The sequence below is a fragment of the Capsella rubella genome, unplaced genomic scaffold (genome assembly GCF_000375325.1).
Source record: "Capsella rubella cultivar Monte Gargano unplaced genomic scaffold, Caprub1_0 scaffold_4, whole genome shotgun sequence".
NCBI lineage: Eukaryota > Viridiplantae > Streptophyta > Magnoliopsida > Brassicales > Brassicaceae > Capsella > Capsella rubella.
This window is the reverse complement of record NW_006238920.1, coordinates 10,986,911-11,010,827: the sequence shown is the minus strand read 5'-3', so window position 1 is coordinate 11,010,827 and position 23,917 is coordinate 10,986,911. Positions and strand designations below refer to the sequence as shown.

The 23,917-nt window shown below is 36.3% G+C and overlaps 7 protein-coding genes across 7 annotated transcripts; 5 read left to right on the top strand and 2 right to left on the bottom strand.

Annotated features, from left to right (window-relative positions):
• Positions 1–194: 194 nt before the first annotated feature.
• On the top strand, positions 195–3,767 carry LOC17888271 (vacuolar cation/proton exchanger 1). Its single transcript, XM_006294088.2, has 10 exons — positions 195–603; positions 904–971; positions 1,547–1,575; positions 1,678–1,874; positions 2,111–2,335; positions 2,451–2,579; positions 2,672–2,788; positions 2,906–3,076; positions 3,177–3,267; positions 3,359–3,767. Exons 1-10 carry the CDS (start codon positions 319–321, stop codon positions 3,448–3,450), a joined length of 1,404 nt encoding a protein of 467 aa, XP_006294150.1. The 5' UTR covers positions 195–318; the 3' UTR covers positions 3,451–3,767.
• A 386-nt stretch (positions 3,768–4,153) lies between these two features.
• On the top strand, positions 4,154–6,390 carry LOC17889541. Its single transcript, XM_006295891.2, has 5 exons — positions 4,154–4,423; positions 4,667–4,793; positions 5,035–5,128; positions 5,378–5,926; positions 6,032–6,390. Exons 1-5 carry the CDS (start codon positions 4,318–4,320, stop codon positions 6,107–6,109), a joined length of 954 nt encoding a protein of 317 aa, XP_006295953.1. The 5' UTR covers positions 4,154–4,317; the 3' UTR covers positions 6,110–6,390.
• A 619-nt stretch (positions 6,391–7,009) lies between these two features.
• On the top strand, positions 7,010–8,301 carry LOC17887713 (uncharacterized protein At4g19900). Its single transcript, XM_023785006.1, has one exon. The coding sequence runs from the start codon at positions 7,010–7,012 to the stop codon at positions 8,222–8,224; it is 1,215 nt and encodes a 404-aa protein (XP_023640774.1). The 3' UTR covers positions 8,225–8,301.
• Positions 8,302–8,578: 277 nt separating this feature from the next.
• LOC17888432 lies at positions 8,579–10,951 on the top strand. The gene has a single exon (XM_006296053.2). The coding sequence runs from the start codon at positions 8,790–8,792 to the stop codon at positions 10,647–10,649; it is 1,860 nt and encodes a 619-aa protein (XP_006296115.2). The 5' UTR covers positions 8,579–8,789; the 3' UTR covers positions 10,650–10,951.
• Positions 10,952–11,061: 110 nt separating this feature from the next.
• LOC17888372 (30S ribosomal protein S31, chloroplastic) lies at positions 11,062–11,774 on the bottom strand. The gene is made up of 3 exons (XM_006296469.2): positions 11,552–11,774; positions 11,407–11,471; positions 11,062–11,315 (listed from the first exon to the last, which is right to left on the bottom strand). The coding sequence occupies exons 1-3, from the start codon at positions 11,706–11,708 to the stop codon at positions 11,181–11,183; spliced, it is 357 nt and encodes a 118-aa protein (XP_006296531.1). The 5' UTR covers positions 11,709–11,774; the 3' UTR covers positions 11,062–11,180.
• Positions 11,775–11,943: 169 nt separating this feature from the next.
• Positions 11,944–14,591, top strand: LOC17888874 (N-alpha-acetyltransferase MAK3). The gene is made up of 6 exons (XM_023784167.1): positions 11,944–12,028; positions 12,158–12,202; positions 12,531–12,742; positions 12,823–12,943; positions 13,115–13,170; positions 14,073–14,591. Exons 3-6 carry the CDS (start codon positions 12,563–12,565, stop codon positions 14,286–14,288), a joined length of 573 nt encoding a protein of 190 aa, XP_023639935.1. The 5' UTR covers positions 11,944–12,028; positions 12,158–12,202; positions 12,531–12,562; the 3' UTR covers positions 14,289–14,591.
• Positions 14,592–16,006: 1,415 nt separating this feature from the next.
• Positions 16,007–20,479, bottom strand: LOC17887689 (auxin transporter protein 1). The gene is made up of 9 exons (XM_006293317.2): positions 20,151–20,479; positions 19,683–19,881; positions 19,393–19,578; positions 19,187–19,299; positions 18,898–19,081; positions 18,492–18,589; positions 17,704–17,911; positions 17,344–17,601; positions 16,007–16,554 (listed from the first exon to the last, which is right to left on the bottom strand). Exons 2-9 carry the CDS (start codon positions 19,857–19,859, stop codon positions 16,321–16,323), a joined length of 1,458 nt encoding a protein of 485 aa, XP_006293379.1. The 5' UTR covers positions 19,860–19,881; positions 20,151–20,479; the 3' UTR covers positions 16,007–16,320.
• Between the last annotated feature and the right edge of the window lie 3,438 nt (positions 20,480–23,917).

Here is a 23,917-nt window from a genome sequence, read left to right as displayed (position 1 = left end):
AGTTAATCATTTCCTAAGAAGCAAAGATTTCATAGCTATGTAAAATCTATACATACCATTTCTGATATTTGGTCTTCCAAATATTAAAAAATTTAAAACCATATAAAATAACAAAGAGGAAACTTCGAGGAAGTTGCCTTGGTGGCCCAAAAGAAAAAAACCTATTGAGAGTAATATATAAACAAATCATGACGCCAGTCTTTTACACACACACAAATAAAAGAAGAATCAGCAAAAGTAAAACTCTTGAGAGTTCATACAACAACAAAAAATATTTGTGACTCATATCTATAGTTTTTGAGTCAGTGTGGTGGTGAAATGGCTGGAATCGTAACAGAACCGTGGGCATCTGCGGAGAACGGAAACGCAAGCATGACAGCAAAAGGATCGAGCAGAGAACTAAGACATGGAAGAACAGCTCACAACATGTCATCTTCTTCTCTAAGGAAGAAGTCAGACCTCCGAGTGATTCAGAAGGTTCCATACAAAGGTCTCAAAGATTTTCTCACCAATCTCCAAGAAGTCATCCTCGGCACTAAGCTTGCCATTCTTTTCCCGGCCATACCTGCCGCCATTATCTGCACCTATTGTGGCGTCAGTCAGGTATACATACATATTTCATATCAGTTTTTTTTATAAAGAGAATCATTCAAATTAGGAATAGAATCCGAAACGCCTAAATTTTGATTACTATTATTTTAATGGCATTACTGCATATCCGTTACTTTCTATGTTCTAATCAAAATCATTACTCCCTATAGAATTAGATTTCCAATCATTAATTTATTGATGTTAGTGTATCTTGCCACGTAATTGTGCACTTAATATATATAAGTGATTGAGCCACGATATATATACATGTTGTACATAGTATAATATATGGTTTGTTTAATCATGAAACAGCCGTGGATATTTGGACTGAGCATGCTAGGACTGACACCTTTGGCTGAACGAGTCAGCTTTCTGACAGAGTAAGTATTCAGTCATCCTCATCTCTTATTCTATCCATTTGCAATATTTTTATCATTTGAATTCTTCACCTTACATAGAATCGTGACAAATTTTTAGCCAACTGTCGATCAAAATGGAATCGTATCTATCCATCTGTAGATAAGAAAGATCACCTTAGTTTCGTTTTCAAAAAAACATCTTTACTTACTTACCAACCAACCACTCACTGTCGTAATTTTTCGTTGCTCCATGATTTGTAAAAATTTGAAGGGTTATTATCATGACTCATGAGTAACACGTTAGTTAGGTCCAGTGTCGGCATATTCTTTTTGAAATAAATGGTCATGGACCAATATTCTAATTTGGGGATTCGGCGATACATGATTGGGTATCACCGACCACTACACACAATTATATCCCACTCATATGTCAACGTGACAGCATAGTACAAACTCTTTATCATCTACTAGTAGTATTCAAGTACATTGGTGTGATTATCTAGAATCACCTTTATCATCTTTATCAACGTGGACATTATTGTTTTGGTTTTGGTAACTTTTTATATTAACCACACATTCTCGTGTATCTCGTGCAGGCAACTAGCTTTCTACACCGGTCCAACATGTAACGTCTTCTTAACCAATTCTTCATATTATTTTTTTCAGTCTCCTAACGTTAATACTTATTTTATATAGAAAACTCAATTTTTCTTTTTTTGAACTGCAGTGGGTGGTCTATTGAACGCAACGTGTGGAAACGCGACTGAATTGATAATCGCGATTCTGGCACTGACCAATAATAAAGTCGCAGTGGTGAAATATTCGCTGTTAGGTTCGATTTTGTCAAACCTTCTCTTAGTTCTCGGGACTTCACTTCTCTGCGGCGGAATCGCTAATATCAGGAGGGAGCAGCGGTTCGACCGGGTATGGCCTCTCTTTCAACTCCGGTTCAAATTTATATCAAAACCATTTTAATATTTGTTTTGAGTTGCTGTGAGATAACTGAACCGGGAATTGAATAAATTAGATTTGAATGGCTAGTGTTAAGTACCAAGACAAACAAGCTACTGTAGTAGACATGAGTAATAAGTAACGATTGGTTAACTATTTGTGGTTTTTTGCTAAATGGAATCAATTTGTACATGTGGTCATTGTTGCAGAAACAAGCGGATGTGAACTTCTTCTTACTCCTAATGGGTTTGTTGTGTCACTTGCTCCCATTGATGTTCGTATACGTGGCAACCGCAGAGACTCCAGCTGCTCTTGTTTCCGACATGACACTGACTCTGTCGCGAGGCAGCAGTATTTTTATGTTGATCGGTTACATTGCATATCTCGTTTTCCAGCTTTGGACTCACCGCCAATTGTTCGACGCACAAGATCAGGTAGCTTAAATACATATATATATATATATATATATATATATATATATACACACATTACAAAGTCAAAATATTATTGTGTTGTAATGGATCTTTAAAACGGAACTTGGTATCACAGGAAGATGAGTATGATGACGATGTAGAAGAAGAAACCGCGGTGATTAGTTTTTGGAGCGGTTTTGCTTGGTTGGTTGGGATGACACTAGTCATCGCATTGCTATCCGAGTATGTTGTTGCCACCATTGAGGTAACCTCTTTTTGTTATGCTTTAGGAAATCTAATAGAAACGAGACCTAATCAAAAAGATGTTAATTAATATGTTGTTATATATTTGGTTAGACCGCATCGGAATCATGGAACCTATCAGTAAGTTTCATAAGCATCATATTGCTTCCCATTGTTGGAAATGCGGCTGAACACGCTGGAGCCATCATTTTTGCCTTTAAGAACAAGCTCGTGAGTTCCATTTCTTTTTCCTTACCCTTATATTCTAATTATTCAATCCAAGATTGTATATCATCACAATGAAAACAAATAGGCATAAACTTATGTCTAATGCAAATAATTTTACAGGACATATCATTGGGAGTTGCATTAGGCTCTGCGACTCAGATTGGCTTATTCGTCGTACCCTTGACCATAATCGTGGCGTGGATTCTAGGAATTAATATGGATCTGAACTTCAATCTCCTCGAAACCGGTTCTCTTGCTCTTTCCATTATCATCACTGCCTTCACATTACAGGTTAAGCATTTCTCAGTTTATACCTTACAAAAATATATTAGACCAATCAATGGACGATGATTCTTAATACTTTTGTTATGTTTTCTTTTTGGTTCTTTAGGATGGGACTTCACACTACATGAAGGGACTGGTCCTCTTGCTTTGCTATTTCATTATTGCCTTCTGTTTCTTCGTTGACAAACTTCCTCAGAGTAAGTTAATTTCCACATTTTCTATACATTATATACTAGAGTAATGATAATAAACAAAACACTAATTAATTGTGATGGTTGTATATTTCAGAACAACCAAATGGTTTTCACATGGGACTTCAACAGATAAACAATTTTGTCACTGGAATCACTGGAACAGGAGGAGGAGCTTCCTCATCTTAAATGAAGACAAGTATGAAGTACCAATGTTTTTTTTGAGACAACATTTCCAAACGTCGACAATGGAGCATCGAAAAGAAAAACAAAAAATTAAACCCCAAATATTCTTGATTCGTTTTATGAAAGATTTGTCAGAGAGAGATTCCAGTGTTATTTCATATTTTTTGGATGTTGGGTGTCTTGATGAAGATGAGTCTTGATAATTTTCTCAACTCCTCTTGTGGGTTTTGGCCAATTGATGTTTTGATGTTGTCTCTCTATCTCTTTATGTTAATGTTTTTTCCCCTGAGCTGTTAAATAAAAATTGTTTGATTTCCAAATGGTCAAGCTAGGTGTGATTAGGATATGAAGTTCTGTTTAATTTTGATTTCTGTTTAAGTGGATGATTGGTTTCATCGACCAACCTCTCCAATTTATCTGAACCGGTCAAATCAGAAATTATATGGGCTTTTTAAATGGGTTAAAATGGATCCAAATAGGCAGTTACTGGGCCGATAAATGAAGTGAGAAGTTTTTTGAATTCACACGGTCTACGAGGCAGCTTTCATTGGTCAGTTTATTCAAATAACAAACGTCCGATCAGTCAGTCGCCGTTGTAAATCCAACGGTTCAGATTTTAAGGATCAGTCTGACTAGGTCCTACGTCATTTACATCTATACCCTTTTCTTCTAGTTCTAAGCTCCAACGCTCCACCAACATCCCCTGAACACAAAATCAAACAGCACCTGAACTAGTGACAGTTTCGTGAATTAGTCTCTGTATATTTCTTCTTTCTCCTTCTCGCCTTCGTCTAGCATTGTTACCCTCTTCTTCGTAGTGATCATCTAAAAGTGATTCTCGTTCTGAGAGTGAAGGAGAGGATTCGAGAAATGGAGAATGTGTTGGTGGCTCGTGATGGAGATGAAGAACTCTCTTTGTTCCTGGAGATGCGAAGACGCGAGAAGCTTCAGTGTGTTTCTTCTCTTCCGGAATCTGGTTAGTTACTTACTGGATCTTCTAATTTGACTTCAATTTCTCCGATTCTGAGCTCCTGGAACCTGAATCTAAGAAGCGGAGTAGAATTATTACGATTGAAGCTGAAGCTTTTCTTATATACATTTGGATTTAGATTGAATCGCTTTTGGATTCAGTTTTTGATTGGGAGTGATTTTAGAGTTGTTTAGTGATTTGTGTTAACTCGCCGTTTGATTTGATCATGATGATGAATTTTGTGGACAGGAGCTAACAGTGTTGAGAAGAGTAGCACAAAGAGTTTAGAGCTCTTGAAAACGAGCTGTGTTGAGCTGCGTAGGAGCGTTGTTGATAAGTTTTTGGACTCTGAGAATGACAAATCAGATTATGAATGGTACTTCTTTGAGTGTTCTTTTTCATGTGAATTTAGAGATTAGTGTTCGGATGTGATTTTCTCCTAATACGTACAAGTGTAAGTGTTTGATGTGATTCTGAACATTAGCTTGCTTCTAAGAACTCATGAGTGCATGACATAAATTCTGAGTTTCCAAGTCTCATCTGGCTGTTAGAATGTTGGAATATAGAGTACTCCTTTTTCTTGTTGAGATTTTCATCTATAGATAATATGATTCCAGGTTACTTGCGGCTCCTGAGACGCTAGGAGGGAAAGAGAACTCTATGGTTAAACTCAAGGAGACTAAAGCTAGGCCCACTGCTCTCAAACCACGGGTGAGAACCGATTTTAAAATCTCTTAATCCGTCCTAGCAATCTTTGTCTTTAGAGAACATAAAAGGTTGATGTGTGTCCTATTCTTCAAGGTGTTGGTCAGTCTATCATAGTCCTAAGTATACTAAGTTCACACTATTATGGTATTGTGGTCCATGTTTCCAGCACTAGCTAGTTTATTACCCATGTGTAGCTATTTGTGTACAGTTAAAGATTACTCATGCTAATTCATGTTAAGCTTTTGTTTTAAGGTCGAAAACATTCCGCAAGAACCTGTGACAAGAAGCGTCAAGGCTTCCAAGCCAATCCCAAGAACTGCTTTAAGCAAACAAGTTATCAATACCGCTGGAGAAGTAAAATCAAGCAGTAAGCAGTCAAGACAATCCACACCTACTTCACGATCCACATTACCTTCCACAAGACTAACCAACCCTGCTCAGAACTCAAATCCAGACACTAGAACCTCTACAATCAAATCAAATCCACGAGCATCTGCCTTTACCCGTTCATCCTCAGTGGGAAAGTCAGTTTCTAGTGCTAAGTCTACAACTCCAACGATCCCTGAAACACGTGCCAGACCTGTCTCAACGTCAAGAAGCAGAGTATACAGTTCAGGGGACAGATCAACAGGACGGTCCAAGATTAGCAATGATGTGAATCCTGTGTTGATGGGGACTCAAATGGTGGAAAGAGTTGTAAACATGAGGAAACTGCCACCTCCAAAATATAACGATAACACGAGCTCGGGCTTTGGGAGAAATCTCTCTAGGTCCTCCCTTGACATGGCCTTACGCCACATGGTACACATCCTCACTCCTTTAACAATTCAAGCTACTTAGTTAATGAAACAAAAGCAAGCTTTTCTTCTTAAAACTTCTCACAATAATTTACATTTCGTCTTGCAGAACATAAGGCGTAGTGTTTCAAAGAATCTGAAGGTAACAACCAATGCCTCAACAAACTCAGTAGAAAAAACCGAGTGATCGTGATATATCATCAGCTTTGGTGAAGAACTACATAGTATTATTACGAACTTGTTTCATCAGAGAATTGTTTCCTAGCATCCATGTGTTGGTTATATCATATATGTATGAGGTACCTCTCATTAGACATCGGCTAATACAAGTTGAACCTAGCCGAGTCTTTGAGAATCAAGAGAAAGTAGTGATGGTTTAAACTAGTTTGCTATCAGCATTTAAAATCTGAAAACAAACATATGTTGCACGTATCATTGATTCATTATTATATACCTTTTCAACATCAATCGATTGAAATTATTAAAGGGTTGGCAACAAAAAAAAAAATCAACTAAACATTCAAGAGTTTGGCAAAACGGATTAATTAATAACAATAAATAGTTTGGCAAAATTAATCTAATCATAATAACTAAGTTTTTTAAATATATAATATGTTCAAATGGCTAAATTAAGTACAATTATATAACTATAGAAAGAAACATTATAAGTATAATATATTTAAAAAAATTCTTGTCCTAAATCATCCACAAGAACAGCTACACAGAAAATTATGGTACTCGTAGAAGTTAGTGGCATGCACATCTTCAGCATATTCCACCATCATATGTTATCTATATATGACAACCAAACTCCCACGTAAGATTGACCTAACAAATACCTAGAAAATGGAGAAGATGAGTTTATCATGCTCTTTTTCATTCTGCCTCAACATTTCAACTTTGTTCCTCTCTTACATTAATTCAACTACCTAGACCAAACCACATTAACTTACATCTAAAATAATCCAACTACACAGATTAAATCACATTAATCTAAGAGAAGTTTTTATATACCTTTATAATTATATGCTTCAGGACTCCATGTGAGATTTTGACTTTCCCTCTCTGTTCCACACATTCTGAAACAATGGAGAAGGATAATAGTAACAAGAAGAGTCTCTCAGAGATACTTGACGTCCGGCATTACAGGCACACGAATTCCCCGGTATTCTCTACAGCCATTTTCGCAGTCATAATGCTGCTCGTTGTCGCGGGAACAATCCTTTCAAACATGTCTCTAGAATCAACTTTCTTCTGGTCTTCACCGACCTCTGAGGTAACACAAATGAACGGGATGGAGAGAAAGTCATTGGCTCCTCCAAAGAACACTACAAGCAGAGATAGGATGGCTTGGCTTCGATCACATCTCTCAGAATTCGAGGTTTTCAGGTCAACTAACCTTTCAGAGCAGTTTCATCAGAGAGTTGTTGAGTCTCTCGACGACAAATGTGAGGTTAGATTCTTCATGACATGGTTTTCACCAGCAGAGTATTTTGGGAAAAGAGAACTTTTGGCTGTAGAAAGCGTCTTTAAAGCTCATCCTCAAGGATGCTTGATGATTGTATCAGGATCTATGGATTCTCTAGAAGGAGACATCATCCTAAAACCGTTACATGATCGCGGTTACAAGGTTTCTGCAGTCACACCAGACATGTCATTGCTGCTAGAGAACACACCAGCCAAAACATGGTTTCAAGAAATGAAAAGCTGCAAGAGGGATCCGGGAAGGATACCACTACACCAGAATCTATCAAACCTCGCAAGGCTAGCGATTCTGTACAAGTATGGAGGCGTGTACCTAGATACCGACTTCATCGTTACTAGAAGCTTCCAAGGGTTGAAGAATACAATAGGAGCACAAACTGTGGTTGAAGGTGATTCAAAGAACTGGACAAGGTTGAACAATGCGGTTCTGATCTTCGAGAAAGATCACCCACTTGTTTACAGTTTCATAGAGGAGTTTGCTTCCACTTTTGATGGGAACAAATGGGGACACAATGGACCTTACTTGGTAACCAGAGTAGCGCAGAGAGCTCGAGAAACGATTGGGGGCAATTTCACAGTTCTGCCACCAGTAGCATTCTATCCATTCAATTGGTTAGACATTCCAAGACTGTTTCAGACACCAAGGAGCAGCAATGATTCGACATTACTCAAAGCCGATCTGGTCAAGCTGAACAGATACAGTTATGGACTGCATCTGTGGAACAAGATCACTAGAAAAATTAAGATCGGAAAGGGAAGTGTTATAGACATCATAATTTCAGACCATTGTGTTGTTTGCAGAGGAATTCAGAGATAACAGAAAATCATTATTAGGTGTGTTTGTGTTTTTAACTCCAATCTTGATTTTCTAGGTTTGTGTAAGATTTTGTCCAAAGCCTAAATGGTAAACATTTGTTTCGCTTAACCACCATATTTTGAATATATAAAGTATAAACTTAACTGCCTTGCGACACACGTATCAAAAGTTCAAAGCTCCGATCCACTCCAAAATCCCCTTGTCTCGATGTGTATATTTGTCACCCTTTTTGGTAGATGAGTGTTACACACCTTAGAAACACTTATCGAACATAATTTACTAGAATAAATTTAAATTTAATTTAAATTTAAAGTCTCTTTGTATTTTGGGTTTTATTAAGTAAGTTTTATATAATAAGATAACATTATCCAATAAGATAACATTATCCAATATGTAGTTTTTTGAAGCCCTAACACAAATTCCAATTACACCGACATAAATTGTTATATATGGATTAACCTCATGTGCTGTTCGCTCTACGTTCTATAATCTGTCTACCGTATTCCGAATAAAGAGGATACCTAGCCAGAGCTTTTTTTGTTTTGTTACTCCAAGAGGATTGAAGATGCAAGCAAGGAAGCTACCGTTGTTCGCGATCTATGCGATTTCTGTAGTCGTGTTGTATCTTGTCTTCGTTGATTCTCCCACATCTGTTGTCCCCGACAACAACTCACCGTTCAAACGAAACTTGCCTCTCTCCAGAACCGATGACCCCGTGGCCATGAGTACTACAACTATCGTTACAGTTCTGGACTTCTCGGACCGTAATGAAAAGAAAGAGTTAGGTCAGTTGGTCCCTCCTCGTAAAGCTGGCATGTTTGACAGAATTGACGATTTCAGAGGAAACGTGCCTCTCTCCAGAACCAATGACCCCGTGACCATGAGCAGTAGTAGTATCGTCAAAGTTGTGGACTCCTCCGACCATAACGAAACAGACGAGCTAGATCCGTTGGTACCTCTTCCTAAAGCTGGCAAGTTTGAGAGACTCGACTGGTTCAGAAGAAACGTTCCCGTCTCCGGAACCAATGACCCCGTGACCATGAGTAGTAGTAGTATCGTCAAAGTTGTGGACTCCTCCGACCATAACGAAACAGACGAGTTAGATCCGTTGGTACCTCCTCGCAAAGCTGGCAAGTTTGAGAGAATCGGCTGGTTCAGAAGAAACGTGCCTCTCACCAGAACCAATGACCCCGTGACCAAGAGTGGTAGTATCGTCAAAGTTGTGGACTCCTCCAACCATAACGAAACATACGAGTTAGATCCATTGATACTTCCTCGTAAAGCTGGCAAGTTTGAGAGAATCAACTGGTTCAGAAGAAACATGCCTCTCTCCAGAACCACTGACTCCGTGACCATGAGCAGTAGTAGTATCATCAAAGTTGTAGACTGCTCAGACCATAACGAAACAGAGGAGTTAGATCTGTTGGTACCTCCTCGTAAAGCTGGCAAGCTTGAGAGAATTGAGTGGTTCAGAAGAAAGCTACCTGAGATGGAGATACTGAAATCGACTAGCAAGAGCAAGAGATTCCATTCAAGAGTTTTGGAGTTGTACAACAGCAGTTGCTCCGCTCAGTTCTTTATGGTTTGGCTCTCTCCCGCAAATTCCTTTGGACCAAGAGAGATGTTAGCTGTCGACACTCTCTTCACCACCAATCCTGGAGCCTGCTTGGCGATCTTGTCCAACTCCTTAGACTCCCCCAGAGGATACACCATTCTTAAACCATTGCTTGATCGAGGTTTCAACCTCATTGCTGTGACCTTAGACATCCCATTCCTCGTCAAGAACACTCCTGCTGAAGCTTGGCTGAAAAGGCTAAAGAGTGGCCACATGGATCCTGGTTCGATCCCCTTGTTCATGAATCTCTCTGACCTAACTAGACTCGCCGTGCTCTACAAATACGGAGGAGTCTATCTCGACACAGACATCATCTTCCTTGGTGATATAACAAGACTAAGAAACGCGATTGGAGCACAGAGTATCGATCCGAAAACCAAGATATGGACAAGACTAAACAACGCAGTGATGGTCTTTGACACCTACCATCCGCTTATGCGAGAATTCTTGCAAGAGTACTCCACAACTTTCGACGGAAACATATGGGGACACAACAGCCCTTACCTAGTCTCTAGAGTTATCAAGAGAGTAGGAAACAAACCTGGATTTAACTTCACAATCTTTGCTCCGGATGCTTTCTATCCAGTAAATTGGATCAAAATCCCAAAGCTTTTCAAGAAACCTGCAACCACAACAGAAGCAAAATGGGTAGACAAGACGGTACAGGACATGAGCAAAGGGAGTTACATGGTTCATCTGTGGAACAAAGTCACAAGGAAGATTAAGATTGAAGAAGGAAGCGTCATGTACAATCTCATCTCCTCTCACTGCACAGTCTGCAGAAACATCACAAACTCTCATACTCTCTAAACTGCTAAACAGATACAACGATTCCCGTTTTTCAAGGAATCGTCATGTACAGTCTCATCTCCAATTACTGCACAGTCTGAAGAAACATCACAAAGTCTCATACTTTCTGAACTGATACAAGCATACAACGATTCCCGTTTTTCAAGGAAGGGTAATGTACAGTCTCATCTCCATTCACTGCACAGTCTGAAGAAACATCATAAAGTATCATACTTTCTAAACAGATACAAGCATACAACGATTTTGTCCAGTCTCATCTCCATTCACTGCATAGTCTGAAGAAACTTCACAAAGTCTGTACTTTCAAACAGGTACAACTATTCTCGTTTTCTTTTGCTGTTTGGTGTTCATATTTGATTTGCTTTTTCTTTCTTTGTAAAAGACTCGAATCAGAGAAAAACTGGTTCAGAAAAAGAAAAAAGAAACTTTCATTGAAGGAAGAGATGTTTTAACAACAAAAGAGTCGCAGCATCAGAACCAAAATCAAATTAAAATTACAGTGAGAGATGAGAAGTGAAGAGACTCATTTTTCTAATTCGAGAAGAGAGACTCGTCGATGTCGATTTTGATCTTCTCGTCGTTCTCAAACTTATCTTTCCTCGGCGGTGCTGGAGGAACCGGTACTCTCTCCGGCCCTCTTCCTTTGTTCTTGTTTCGTGGCCTCGCCTGTTCACGTTCACACACCCAAAACTCAAAACCCAAATTTCGAATTCGCAAAGTCAAATTAAGAAATTGTAAGAGAGATTTGATCACTTACATTCCCAAAAGAGTGATTGAAACGCTTTCCTTTAGCTGTTTTGCGGTCACCTCGTCCACAGTACACTGAAAAATTCACGCCATTAGCAATTTATGAGAGATTAGAGAGAGATTGATACATTGCGGGGAGAGTTAAAAGAGATTACCCAGTGGAATTGAGCTGGATGAGGAAGCGGATAGAGAGAATTGCTGAGTGAAGCAAGAGAGAGAGACACCGGCGGTTTCTGATTGAGAAGATGATAACCGTGAAGAAGATATTGCGACGGTGACTCGCGGAGGAGCTCCAAGTATAAGCGACGCCATCGCCGTGTTGCTTGCTGTTTTCGAATGTGTTCCGAGGGAGATGAAGAAGATAAGGTAGTGAAGTGAAAAAGTTGAAACAAAAAGATTTTTAGAATAGGCTTTTTAATTAACTTTGCTTAAATGGGCTTAGTTTTTTAATTATTTGGGCCTATTATAAGCCCAAATCCATCTTCAAACCCTACACATGCTTGTCACGTGTCTTCTTCCTCCTTCCTCTTTTCTCTTTGGAGTTTGGAACTTCTTCTTCTCCAGAAACATTCATCATCACCCACCAAATCGTAAAACCTTAATCTTCGAATCTCACAAAGCTCAAACTCTTGGTACGTATTGTTAATCATCCCATTGATATTGGCATCTGAAATTTTTAGTTTTTATACCCTTATCTCTTTATAACTCTCTCACTAATTAGTATTTGATCTGTGTTGTTTTGTCCTTTTTATGCTACACAGGATTCTTACTAATCCCAACCGCAGAGCTACGGTCGCAGAACATCTGTAAGCTTTCTTCTCTCAGCTCTCCGATCTTTCCAGAGCTTGCTTTAGCTAAAGTCGTTTGATTTACTAGAGTGTCGTTATAGATGCCCGTTTCAGCTGTTGATTGAGCAATTTGAGTTTGTCATGAAAACATTAAACTTTCAAATTTGAGGCAATCAGCTCAATATGAATCCGAGAAAGCAACTTAATTCGATTCCTAGAATATGCTTTAGTTTCTCAAAATTACTCCTTTAGCGTTCCCGCTTTATCGTCTCTGACTTTGCATTAAGTTTCCATCACTTACATATATATATATAACTGAACAAAATTTCAACTTTGTCTTTGTAAGTTTACAATCCGGGATCTCATTCACTTCTTTCAATGGAGAAAGGGTTGGAAGATAAAGAAGAATTTGATGAGGCTGAGATTGAGTATACGAGTTATGCTGGTGAGCATCATCTGCCATTGATTATGTCTCTTGTTGACCAAGAACTTAGTGAACCTTACTCTATCTTTACTTACCGGTACTTCGTCTACCTCTGGCCGCAGCTATGCTTCCTGGTATTTTGATACCCCTGCCTTTTCTTTTCCTATCATATTTTTTCTGTTTTAGTGGATAATTTCGTTTCTTTTCTAAAAAGGCCTTTCACAAAGGTAAATGCATAGGAACCGTAGTCTGTAAGATGGGAGATCATCGACAGACTTTCAGAGGGTACATCGCTATGTTAGTTGTGATTAAACCATATCGTGGCCGAGGCATAGGTAATATTCGAGCTACTGATCCCTAATTTATTACAAAATCAGATTGATGCTGGGAGTAGTAGATAGTGATAGCTGACATTTTTGTGATGCTGATAGTGTTTGTTCCACTACAAAGCCATGCCAAGTTTGGATATGTTTGTGTGCTAACTTTTCATTGTGTTTTATTTACAGCCTCGGAGCTTGTCACGAGATCAATAAAAGCGATGATGGAATCAGGCTGTGAAGAGGTATGCTATTGCTTTTTCACTTCTCTCTTGAGAACTTAGATATTTGGTGGTGATTGAGTAATATCCTTAACCGGTAGTATAATTGTAGATAAGGCATTATCAGGCGTCTTCTTTTATGAGATTACGTTACATGTCCTCAAACATTACCTCCTTTTTATCATACTAGCATAGATTTCAGAGGTAAGTTGATACAGTTGCACTAAATTATTGCAAGTGTTTCTATTCCATTTAATTGTTTAGCTATAAAAAGCTTGTAGATCACTGTGTGTGGAAGTTTGTTTCCACATATAAGAGTAGTAGTTAATCATATTCCTAAGAGTTAGAACCATTCCGTATTTGTTTAGCCCCCTTGATTTTGTGCTACGTTAGGAATGTTTGTAGTTGGAAATCACAAATCCCAGTCTCTCACTTTGTATACATACGTAATATAACTTCTGTAAGTAGTCCATGACTCCTTATAGCCATACGCATTGGAATGTAACTGATGGTAATTTACTAATTTGAAATAAGAAATCCATGTCTCCAACTGACGAATTTGGTATTCGGTGATCTCTTAACTATAATTTAAGTAGTAAATAGATTGCAAATAGAACCTCCTGAGTGGCATTTGCTTTTTCAAATTCCTCATTATCTAGTCTGATTACAACATGAGAGTATGTTTTTTTTTAAGTAGTAAGTTACTACTAAAAAATTCCTCCTAAGCAAGTCATTTTCTGTTGTATCTGTGAGATCTCTTAATTGTGATTGGAGTAGTAACTTACTACTTAGTAAGTCTAGATTGCAACTGGAACCTTTTGAGTGGCATTTGTTCTTCAAGTTTCATATATTCAAGTCTGATTACGAGATTTGAGTATGGTTGTGTGATTATGCAATCTAATGAACGAAAAAATGTATGATTGAAGGTAACTCTGGAGGCAGAAGTGAGTAACAAAGGAGCATTGGCACTATATGGGCGTCTTGGGTTCATAAGAGCCAAACGGCTATACCACTATTACTTAAATGGAATGGATGCTTTTCGCCTGAAGCTCTTGTTCCCTAAGCCTCGTCTACCTCAAATACCTCAAATACCTTCTCAAGTTCATACCCCGGTTGTGTTCCCTACGCCTCGTGTACCTTAAATACCTTCTCAAGATTAAACCCAACAAGAGCAGGAGAAATTTACTGGATGACCCAGTCACTTCCTAATCATCTGAGGTCAAGAGAATCTCATGCACCAGCACCATTGTCTAATGCCATCTTTGAGGCCATGAGCAGAGGTGTGTTTCTTCTATGTATTCCAAATTCTGAACATGATAAGACAATGTTCTATTTCGTATTAAGAAATATTAAAGGTGGGTACAATATTAGTCCCAATTTTATGAAATATTTTCAACTGGATTAAGGTATTAGTCAAACCGGTTGAGTAAGCGATTAGTGTGACATTTCAACGGTCTTGTGTGTCTACTTTGTGGTTTTCGTATTCATAGCTATCTCAGGTCTCTCAAAGGTCAAAACTTGGCTGATGATTGGAACAAACACCTGAAAATTTTTGTTACAAAATTCATGTAACGACTTCACTTACCCTTCAACTCAAGCTACTTACTCATCATGTGTTTGGGTTATGTGGAGTATATAATAGTAGACATCCAGAAATGATTTTTGATATTTCAGCCCTCGAAACTTTGAAACAAGCTCAAGATGCCTCTTTAAGAAAATGCAATATGTCAAAAATAATGGAATTGAGGCCAAAGGAGAGAAAGATGTCAAAATTCATGAAAAGACATGATTGAATAATTGTTGGGAGATATTTTTTAAAATGAAAAAAATACTATTTATTGCATACCTTATTCCAAAATAATACTATCAAACAATTGTACTTATTTTCAAGAATACCATCATTGGTTTATCCATGTTAGCTAGATTTTTTTTTCCTGAATCCAGATAGTCCAATATATCTTCCACTAATATTTTTTTTATAAAAAGGTCTCTATAATAAAAGAAGAAAAATAACACAAAATGTCTCAAGAAAAAAACTCACATGGCTTCTTAAAATCAGAACAAAATAAAAGAAGATTCACCTCTCGCCACATAGTTTATTGACTATTTGAATCAACCCAACTCACTCACACACTAACCAACCAGAGTTACCTCATCAAAGGTCCTACTTTATATTCGCATATATGTGACTAACATTCACATTGTGTCACAATCACTTCTTCTTTCTCTAATATGCTATTAGAAGTAACATTTTCCTTTTCTTTATCTATTTTAAAATCAAGAAACGAAAAAGAAGTCAGATGGGAAGTACAGAAATAATCTCTGGATTCAAACCAGAATATTTTAGTTAATAATACATATGAGTGAATACATAAATGGTTATTTTTTGTGGGCAAAGTACATGTGAAACCAGAGCATATGATAAGGGAAGAAGGGGTAACGATTGGAGTAGTATGAACAACACATGCCCATATTTAATAAGAGAGACAAGAACGGTCCTCTGATCCATTCCTTTGATCAGAGAGACAAGAGTGAGAAGTAAATAATGGCACGTGACTCAGACCACGAATCCACGTGCGACCTCTCCCCACACCCTACCCCCCATGTGGCCCTTATATATATATGACCGGCTCCTTCGCTCCAACTTGTCCATGTTCATACATCGCCAGTTTCAAAACTATATTACTCAAAAATCATTTTTAGAAATCTTAATGTACTTTGATATATAAATAAGATCAATCATTAGTATTAATAATGATTTTGTGTTAAAAGTTATATCAGTAGAATAAATTATTCTTGACAGAAAAAGATTAGTGTGTTTAGTGATATAAATGGATTGTTCCGTGTAACTAAAGCCAAGTAAAGAAAGTAGAGAAGACGATACATTTCTTAGCCTATTGTTTTTAACAAATACCGAATTAAGAAATCACACACTACATATTATCGACTATTCATTAAAGAAAAACTAAGGAGTGAAAACAAAAATACAAAACCCCAAAAGAGAAAAAAAAAAATTAAGAACTTGGCACGCATTTTAAAGGGGTGTGTAAAAAGAACACTATTTTGGTGACTTTTACTCCCTTTACGTATAAGATGGAACACAAAAACACAAAAGAAGAAGAAATAATTTCAAGAACCCTCCACAAAAGCATTACACCCTTGGCACTCGATCTCTCAAAGACGGTGATGTAAAGCTGAGACGGGAGCATGGGCAGCGGCTGCAGCTGGTTTACATTGGTAACACTTAGCAAAGAGACCAAAAGTATCGACTTGACGAACAAAGTTGGTCACACTAGCCCATCCACCGAACCCGAATCCAACAATGAGAACCCATATCACCACGAATGCATTCAACACGTACATCGCCGTCCAGCTCGGCATAAAGAACGGTGGCTTCTCCGCCGCATTCTACAAGAAAGATACAAAACAAGAAAATAATCAAGAAACCATAAAAAAAATAAAAAGAGAGAGTCTAAGTGTTTGTGAGTTTTGGTCGTATAGTAATGGACAAAATCCAAAGCTTTGTTGACCCATGAGAGATAGAAAGAGAGAGAGAGAGAGATATGATTGTGATTTGTCATACTCAGACTCTCACTTTAGATTAATGTTAGGCACAGAGTCCCTCTTGTACAGCTCCTTTTCATATATGATTATGACTCTTACCTATTCCTCTCCCTTATTTTCCTCCCAAAATATCCCTTTTTCATCTAACTTTTTTCCTTATGTTAATATCATATACACTGGTTAGAAAAAAGGTACAAAAGAAAAGAAAAAAAAAGAAGAAGTCATGGTCAATTACTATTTACTAATACTAACCTAACCAGAAAATTATATTTATGTTGTTCTTCTATATAAAGAATGAGCTGAAACCAACTCTCAATAATAAATAATTTGGAGGGGACGCCACACGCCAGTAAGGAATGTGGGTGATGATCCTATCTTCCGTAAGATACGGAACACTGAACCCCATCTATCTTCTTCCCTAGTCTTTTTTGCCCTCCAGTGTCATTAACTATTCACAACCCTACCCCTCAACTATAATAAATATTCCTCCACCGACTCTTCTTCTATCAACTTAGGATAGCGTATAATTGGTAACACTTTTTTTGTTAAGTTTATGTATGGTAAACTCAAGAAACTTTGTAAGCTTAAGGATGAAAAGAGAGTGGAATGAGTATAAAATGTAGTAATAATAACCTGACGAGCGGAGGCAGATCGGTAAGTGAGCATGTGAGCGAGGGAAGGGATGATATAGACGGTGAAGCTAACGAGAAGAGCACCGACAGCAGAATTGATGGGTCCGAAGAAGGGGAAAATAATAGCTAAGAACCAAATAGGTATAACCACGGGTAACCGAGCCAAAGCCCTTAAGCAAATGCTCTTCGTGTCATGCATCCCTATCACTTTCTCCCAAACAAAGTACAATGGCGTACATGCGAATCCGAACGTTATAAACTGCACGGAAAAAAACATATCGCATAAGTTAATAATAAACAAACCTCATGATGGAGATTTAACTAAAATGTATTGTTAAATGTGTAAATGTAAAATGTATACCTGATGAATGAGCATGAGGATAACAGCAGCGTCACGCCACCCGTTCTTGGGCATGAGAGAGAACGCGTTGGAGTGGTCGAGGAGTGCGTCTCCGAAGGCCCAGTAAACGGCGGCAGCTGAAGGAATCGTTAGTGTGAAAACGTACAACGTCGCCATCAAGTAAATGTACTTAAACTTCTGTGGTTTCCACATCGCATGCATAATCTCACTGCAATAACAAAAGTCAATATTAAATATAAATCCTATAATCAAATAAATAAGTAAAACGATTCGATACACCACAATCATCTAAGGGTGTGTTTGACATTTCAAATAAGCAGTACTATTCCTGTACTAGTAGTAGTGCTTTGGTATCAAATAGTGTTTGTTAATTCTTTAAAAGGATAGGAATAGTTACTACTACTATTCTCTTTTATTTTTTTACAGATAAAAGAAAGATTAGAAAAATACAATTTATTAGAGTACTACTATTTTAAGGATAGAGAGGAAACGATAAAAAAATAAAAAATGATAATAATCATGATGACAGTAATAATAGTTACACCATATTTGCCGGCAAAAGCTGCAATAGAAGCGGCGAAGAAACGATACTACAGCAGCAACCCATAATTTAATAATATGACACCAATTTAAGATATCATACTTTTTTTTTTCCAATTTAGCTTTAACTTAAAATAGTTACTTATTCAACTATTGTCTGACAGAATTAATTGATCTTTCTGTCAATATAAAATTAGAATAGTAATCATTTAGAAATGAAAAAGAATTAGAAAAGAGATGAAACTTACACAGTAACAGCGTGGCCTCCAAAGGTGTACAAGATATTGGTGGCTCCGGTAAAATAAAGCACTAGCTTTGTTGGACCTGAGTGTTTCACACCTTCCGTCTATATATAATCATTAACAAGCAATACAAATAAAAATTCGATTAGGAGAATATAATCATTTAACACAGTGCTAATTTTGTCTAGTCCTAAAAAACTTTTATAATACAAATTTGGGTTTAGATGCAGGGAATAATTCATTTCTTTTTCCCTGATCTTAAAAGAGAAATGCGAATTTTTTTTAAAAAAATTGAAGGCATATACTGTCACCTCATTGCAAAGCATATAAATATGATAACGACAGTGTAGTGATCTTTAAAATGTAATGTTTGTAAAATCTTTTAAAAACTAAAATAAAAAAAGAAAAATACCTGGCCGTGGATGATGGAGGCAATGGCTAAGTACCAAGCGGTGTAAGTGGTCATACCAAGGCCGAGGAAAGACCAAATACGGTAATTGTGAAAGGACGGTATAAACACAGTGGTTGCACAGCACGCGCCGAATATGTAAGTCCATGTTCTCTTGTCCAAGTGATCGTTTATGTAATAAATGTTACTGCAAATATTAACCAATCATTTTTTTGTTCATTATTTGTTAATGATTTAGATTGTATTAGTATATAATTAAGAGAAAAAAAGAAAAAGGAAAGAGAGGTGAGACCTGGCACAAGCAATGAGTTGGATAACAGATCCGAACAAGAGGAAAGTGCAATTGAATGCGAGTCCTGCTGCTTTCCAGTATGTACCAAGTAACCCATCCAGTACTTCAAACCACTGTTTTATAAAAACAAGATTAGTGATGAGAGTTTTATAATTATGTATGATTAGTGAATTTGATTAGAGAGAGATGAAGTATGTGTGGGGGACCTGAATGACGTGGTTTTTGAAGCTTTTGCCTTCTTTTTCCTTACGAGCTCTGTACTCGACGTAGAGAACACTGATGAGATAAGCAGTCCAGCTTCCGAGTAAACCATAGAAGATCTGAAGAACTATTCCCGATAACATCCCTAATTGACTGAACGAGTACGGTAACGTCAGTAGCACTTGCGCCACCTTTTAACAAAATCAGATCTTTCATGCGTTAGTAAATATAGAATACGAAATTATATGAATCTTTTTTAATTAAAAGGTTTTTTTGTCTTTTGTAATTTACAAACCTGGTTAGATGCGCAGCTGAACCAAGCGTCCCAGACAGAGCCACCGTGCCATAGGAAATTGCTTAGAGCAGAACTGCCGGAGCCGTCGTGCTCTTCGTTGTCTTTTCCTGTACGGTTTCCGTTTATCTGATCTGTTCCGCTGTCATTCGCCACTATTGCCTCTACTCCTTCCGACATTTTTTTTTGTTGGCTCCTAGATCTGAAAGAGGAAAACAATAAAACAGAGTAGAAGAATCAATTACGTGAGTAACTAAAGTAAGTAAGAACAGATACAAAACAGAAACAGAGCATAGAGAGAGAGAGAGAGAGAGAGAGAGAGAGAGAGAGAGATCAGTCATATACTTGACGATAATTTCAAGAAACTAAAATAGACAGTTACAAAACAGAGTGTAAAATTCCTCTTTCTTCACGATTGTTTTTTTTCTTCTTAAAGACAAGAGTAAAAGAAAGAGATAGAGAGAGACTTACGTTATCTTCTTTAAAGAGAAGAAGGAGAAGGTGAGAAGGAATGAGAAGCAACAAATACCCAAAACTTGGGTTTTATGTCCCTTTTTGAAGTTTCTCTAAGCTCTCAGTTGCTACTTCTTTTCAGTAAACTCTCTGTAACACTCACTTGTCTCTCTCTCTTGTGTCTTTTTAAAGAAACAGAGCATAAGAAGAGAAGCAAGAAATGTTCAGAGGATGAAAGAAAGAGAGAGAAGAGAGAAGAGAGAAGGAGAAGACTTTGATCTGAGCAAAAGAAGGGAATGAAGCTTAAAAAAAAACTATAAGATGCTTCGGGCTTCACCCCTTCTCCTTTTTATATACCCAAATCTCTCTCTCTTCTCTCTTCTCTCTTTTTCCATTTTTTTACTTCTTCTTCATTTCCTTTTCTTTTATATATTTTATCAATACAAGATTAAAGATATTTTTCTAAGAAACACAGCTGCTGTAAAATCACAACCATTAACTTCTTTTTAAAAAAAAATTTAGGTAACGGTAGCATCTTAACTTTTTTTTTTTACGTTTTCGCATTAATTATTCAGTGTGACTATTTGACATCCAGAATTCCCGGGTTCGACCACACCAAATATATTACAAACAAAAAATAACACTTATTTATTAAAACCAATATGGGTTTTAATATACAATATTAATTAATTGTTTATATGTGAAAAAGTATATTCATATGTTGTTTCATTAATTGAAGAAAAATAGATAGTTAGGATATGATGGACAAAGAAAATAATAATGCAAACACATTAAAATTTGACGAGTTATTGACTTTTATAGACACAAATGTATCTAGATTTTAGGTATCTTCTCTCTAATTTCTTTTTCAACAACAGCTATATACATATCTAGATTTTTAGATATCTATCAATTTCTACTAATATTTAGTACTAGACAATTTAACATCGGACCACATAAAACTACCATTAACCCAAATCAAATATTAATCTGCATCACTGCATGTTTATTTTGAACATAGAATAACATAATTAAGTTACCAGAAATACAAAAAAATATATCTAATTATATGATCAAGATAATTGATTTGTCCATATGATCTATATAACTTTATAAATAGAACATTCAAGTTTTAAGATATCTATCTGATCATCGAAAGAAAAATACTCATCCATATTTTCAGTGATCATGGAGCTTGCAAAATACTTATTTCCTATCTCAGCAATAATTGGATACTACGGACTACGGCCATATACCATATACATGATATATACTATGAAATCATTGAATATGATGCCATACATATTAGAGTTTTAGTAGAATCATGATGTAACTAATTGATAAGAAATATTTTCTTTTAAAATATATATTTATATTCTTTTCATGTTTGGACAACTAACACCAATTAATCATGCATAAATATTTGAACTTTTAGTTCTCTCACAACGTAATTAAATAAATACTTCCTTTTTTTTTTGGTAAATCAAATAAATCAATAAATACTTCCTTAATAATCTCATGTTTGAATCTCATGTTTGATTAAATAGTAAAATCAATTATATTTACAATAAGTTTTATGTAATATATTCTTATAAAATATCAAATAGTTAGATGAAATAGTACCGTAAATTTGTTAAAACATTTTCTACAATACGATTCCGTGGTACATGTGTTATATATAAATTTATGATACTATAAGGTCAAAAGAGGTAGGTAGACACTAATCTTTATTTGGTCTAATTATATTATTATTTTTTATTGATTTTCAAGTTATTTGAGTTAAGCATTCGGTTTATAAAGAAAACTGGATATACATATATAATATGATGTTCATTGTGCATTGTACATTGTACATTGTACATTGTACGTATGCGCACGTAGTATGAATATTAGTATGACAACCTTTGTAACTAAGTTTTGCAAGTAACTTGCTTGATCAACTGCTTGAAAAATTGAAACCACTTGATCCCTCTCATTAGTGTTCTCACTGGTCATTATCTCTAATTACATAGCTCGATACTAAAATGTTGCATACGTTATCGTAAAATCATATTCTATCTAAGAAACGGTTTTAATTATGCGCACACATAGAAAATTTTGACTATTTCTTGAAACTTTTGAAAACTAACATGCAATAACTCTTTCTGTATCCATGAAATTTAATCAACTTGCAGAATATTTTAAACAAATGTCGTATACTAAAAGATACATAGAGCCTATGTATGTAGTGTGTGTATTTATGTAAAGGCGGCAATGTTGCAGGTCTTCTTTAATTTGGTGCAGAAACTGCAGATTTTAACCCAACGAGTTGCTTGTTTTTGCTTCTCTTTCACGCAATAAAATAGAAAATTTTATAATTTTCACTAGTTAATGAAAAATATAAAAACTTGAATTTCCAAGCAATCAAACTCCTTTTATTTATTTATTCATTAGAACGTATCCAAGACTCTAACGCACCCTCAGGCTCCACTATTCCAAAATAGAAAAAAATTGTTTTAATAGTTAATGAACGGTTAAATATGAAGTATTCTCCAATATGTTCATCATTCCATTTTGTAATTTAAGAAAAAAATATTGAAATTATTTTTAAAAAAATATAATTTATATACGTTGTATTATATACTTAAGTCAAATGACAAAATAATTATTTTAAAAGATATTATAAATAAAACATGGAACTGATCAACATTATAAGTTGTCCTTCTCTACGTAGGCTGGGAGCCGAAACACACGAGAGAGTCTAACTATGAACCTCCCAAGAGAGAGTGAGAGACTAAAAACACCGAACCTAAATGAGCCAAAGCCAAAGCTTATAAGCCAGAAACGGACCCTCCACGAACTCACTCACTCACTCACACGCTTTGAGGGCTTTTGCTAAAGAAAGAAACATGCGCACTACGAACACACCTGCGCCCCCACACGCCGCCGTTTCATCATTTATAAAGATGCCTTTTTTTTCCAAACGTAAATTTTTGCCATTGAGCCTCCTCTCCTATCGGCTAGTAGGTCCTTTCATCTTTTTCTCCTTTACATTTTTTCAGGTCAAATAGTTTCCATCTTTTGTTCACATTTTTACTTCTCTAACTTTTTTTTTAATAGGTACTTCTTTTTGACGATTACTAACAATTTCTTATTAATTTTTGCTTATAACGTGTAGTGACATTGTCTTTGTAACACCCTTGTGATAATCTAGAAATAATTAGGTATCATATTCTGACTATACTATATAGTCTATATTCATACTTTTTAGTATAATATCGGTAACAAATGGTTTTCATTGCTAAATAAGTGCTTTATATGTAGTCTAATGAGAGAGTAGAGAGGCTAATCGTATCACCTGCCATTTAGTTTATTGTCTTTGTTGAACAATTTATGATCGTTAACATAAGTTATATTAAATCATTTTGACAACGTAGCTATCATCAAATCGATTGGGTCCATTTCTCATGTAGACATATCTCTCGGGAATCTTTACTCTTGTTTTAATTCTATAAAAATCCTTAAATTTGGTTAGTGAGATGCCTTTCAAATTATGAATCATTTGATTTGTATAAACACTATACTCGTATCGTTTGGTCACATGGGGAAGACTACACTATAAAAGATCTCAAATGGTGGAGCCACATCGCCACCAACACTAAACAATTATTTTGCAGTATTTAATAACCTAGACAATTTCCACACAAAAAAAAAAAACCCAATCTTATATAGTTTTAATGTTACGAAGGAATCGATTATATAGCAAAGTTATTACAAGTCAGATCTGCCAAATCCCTTATTTGGTG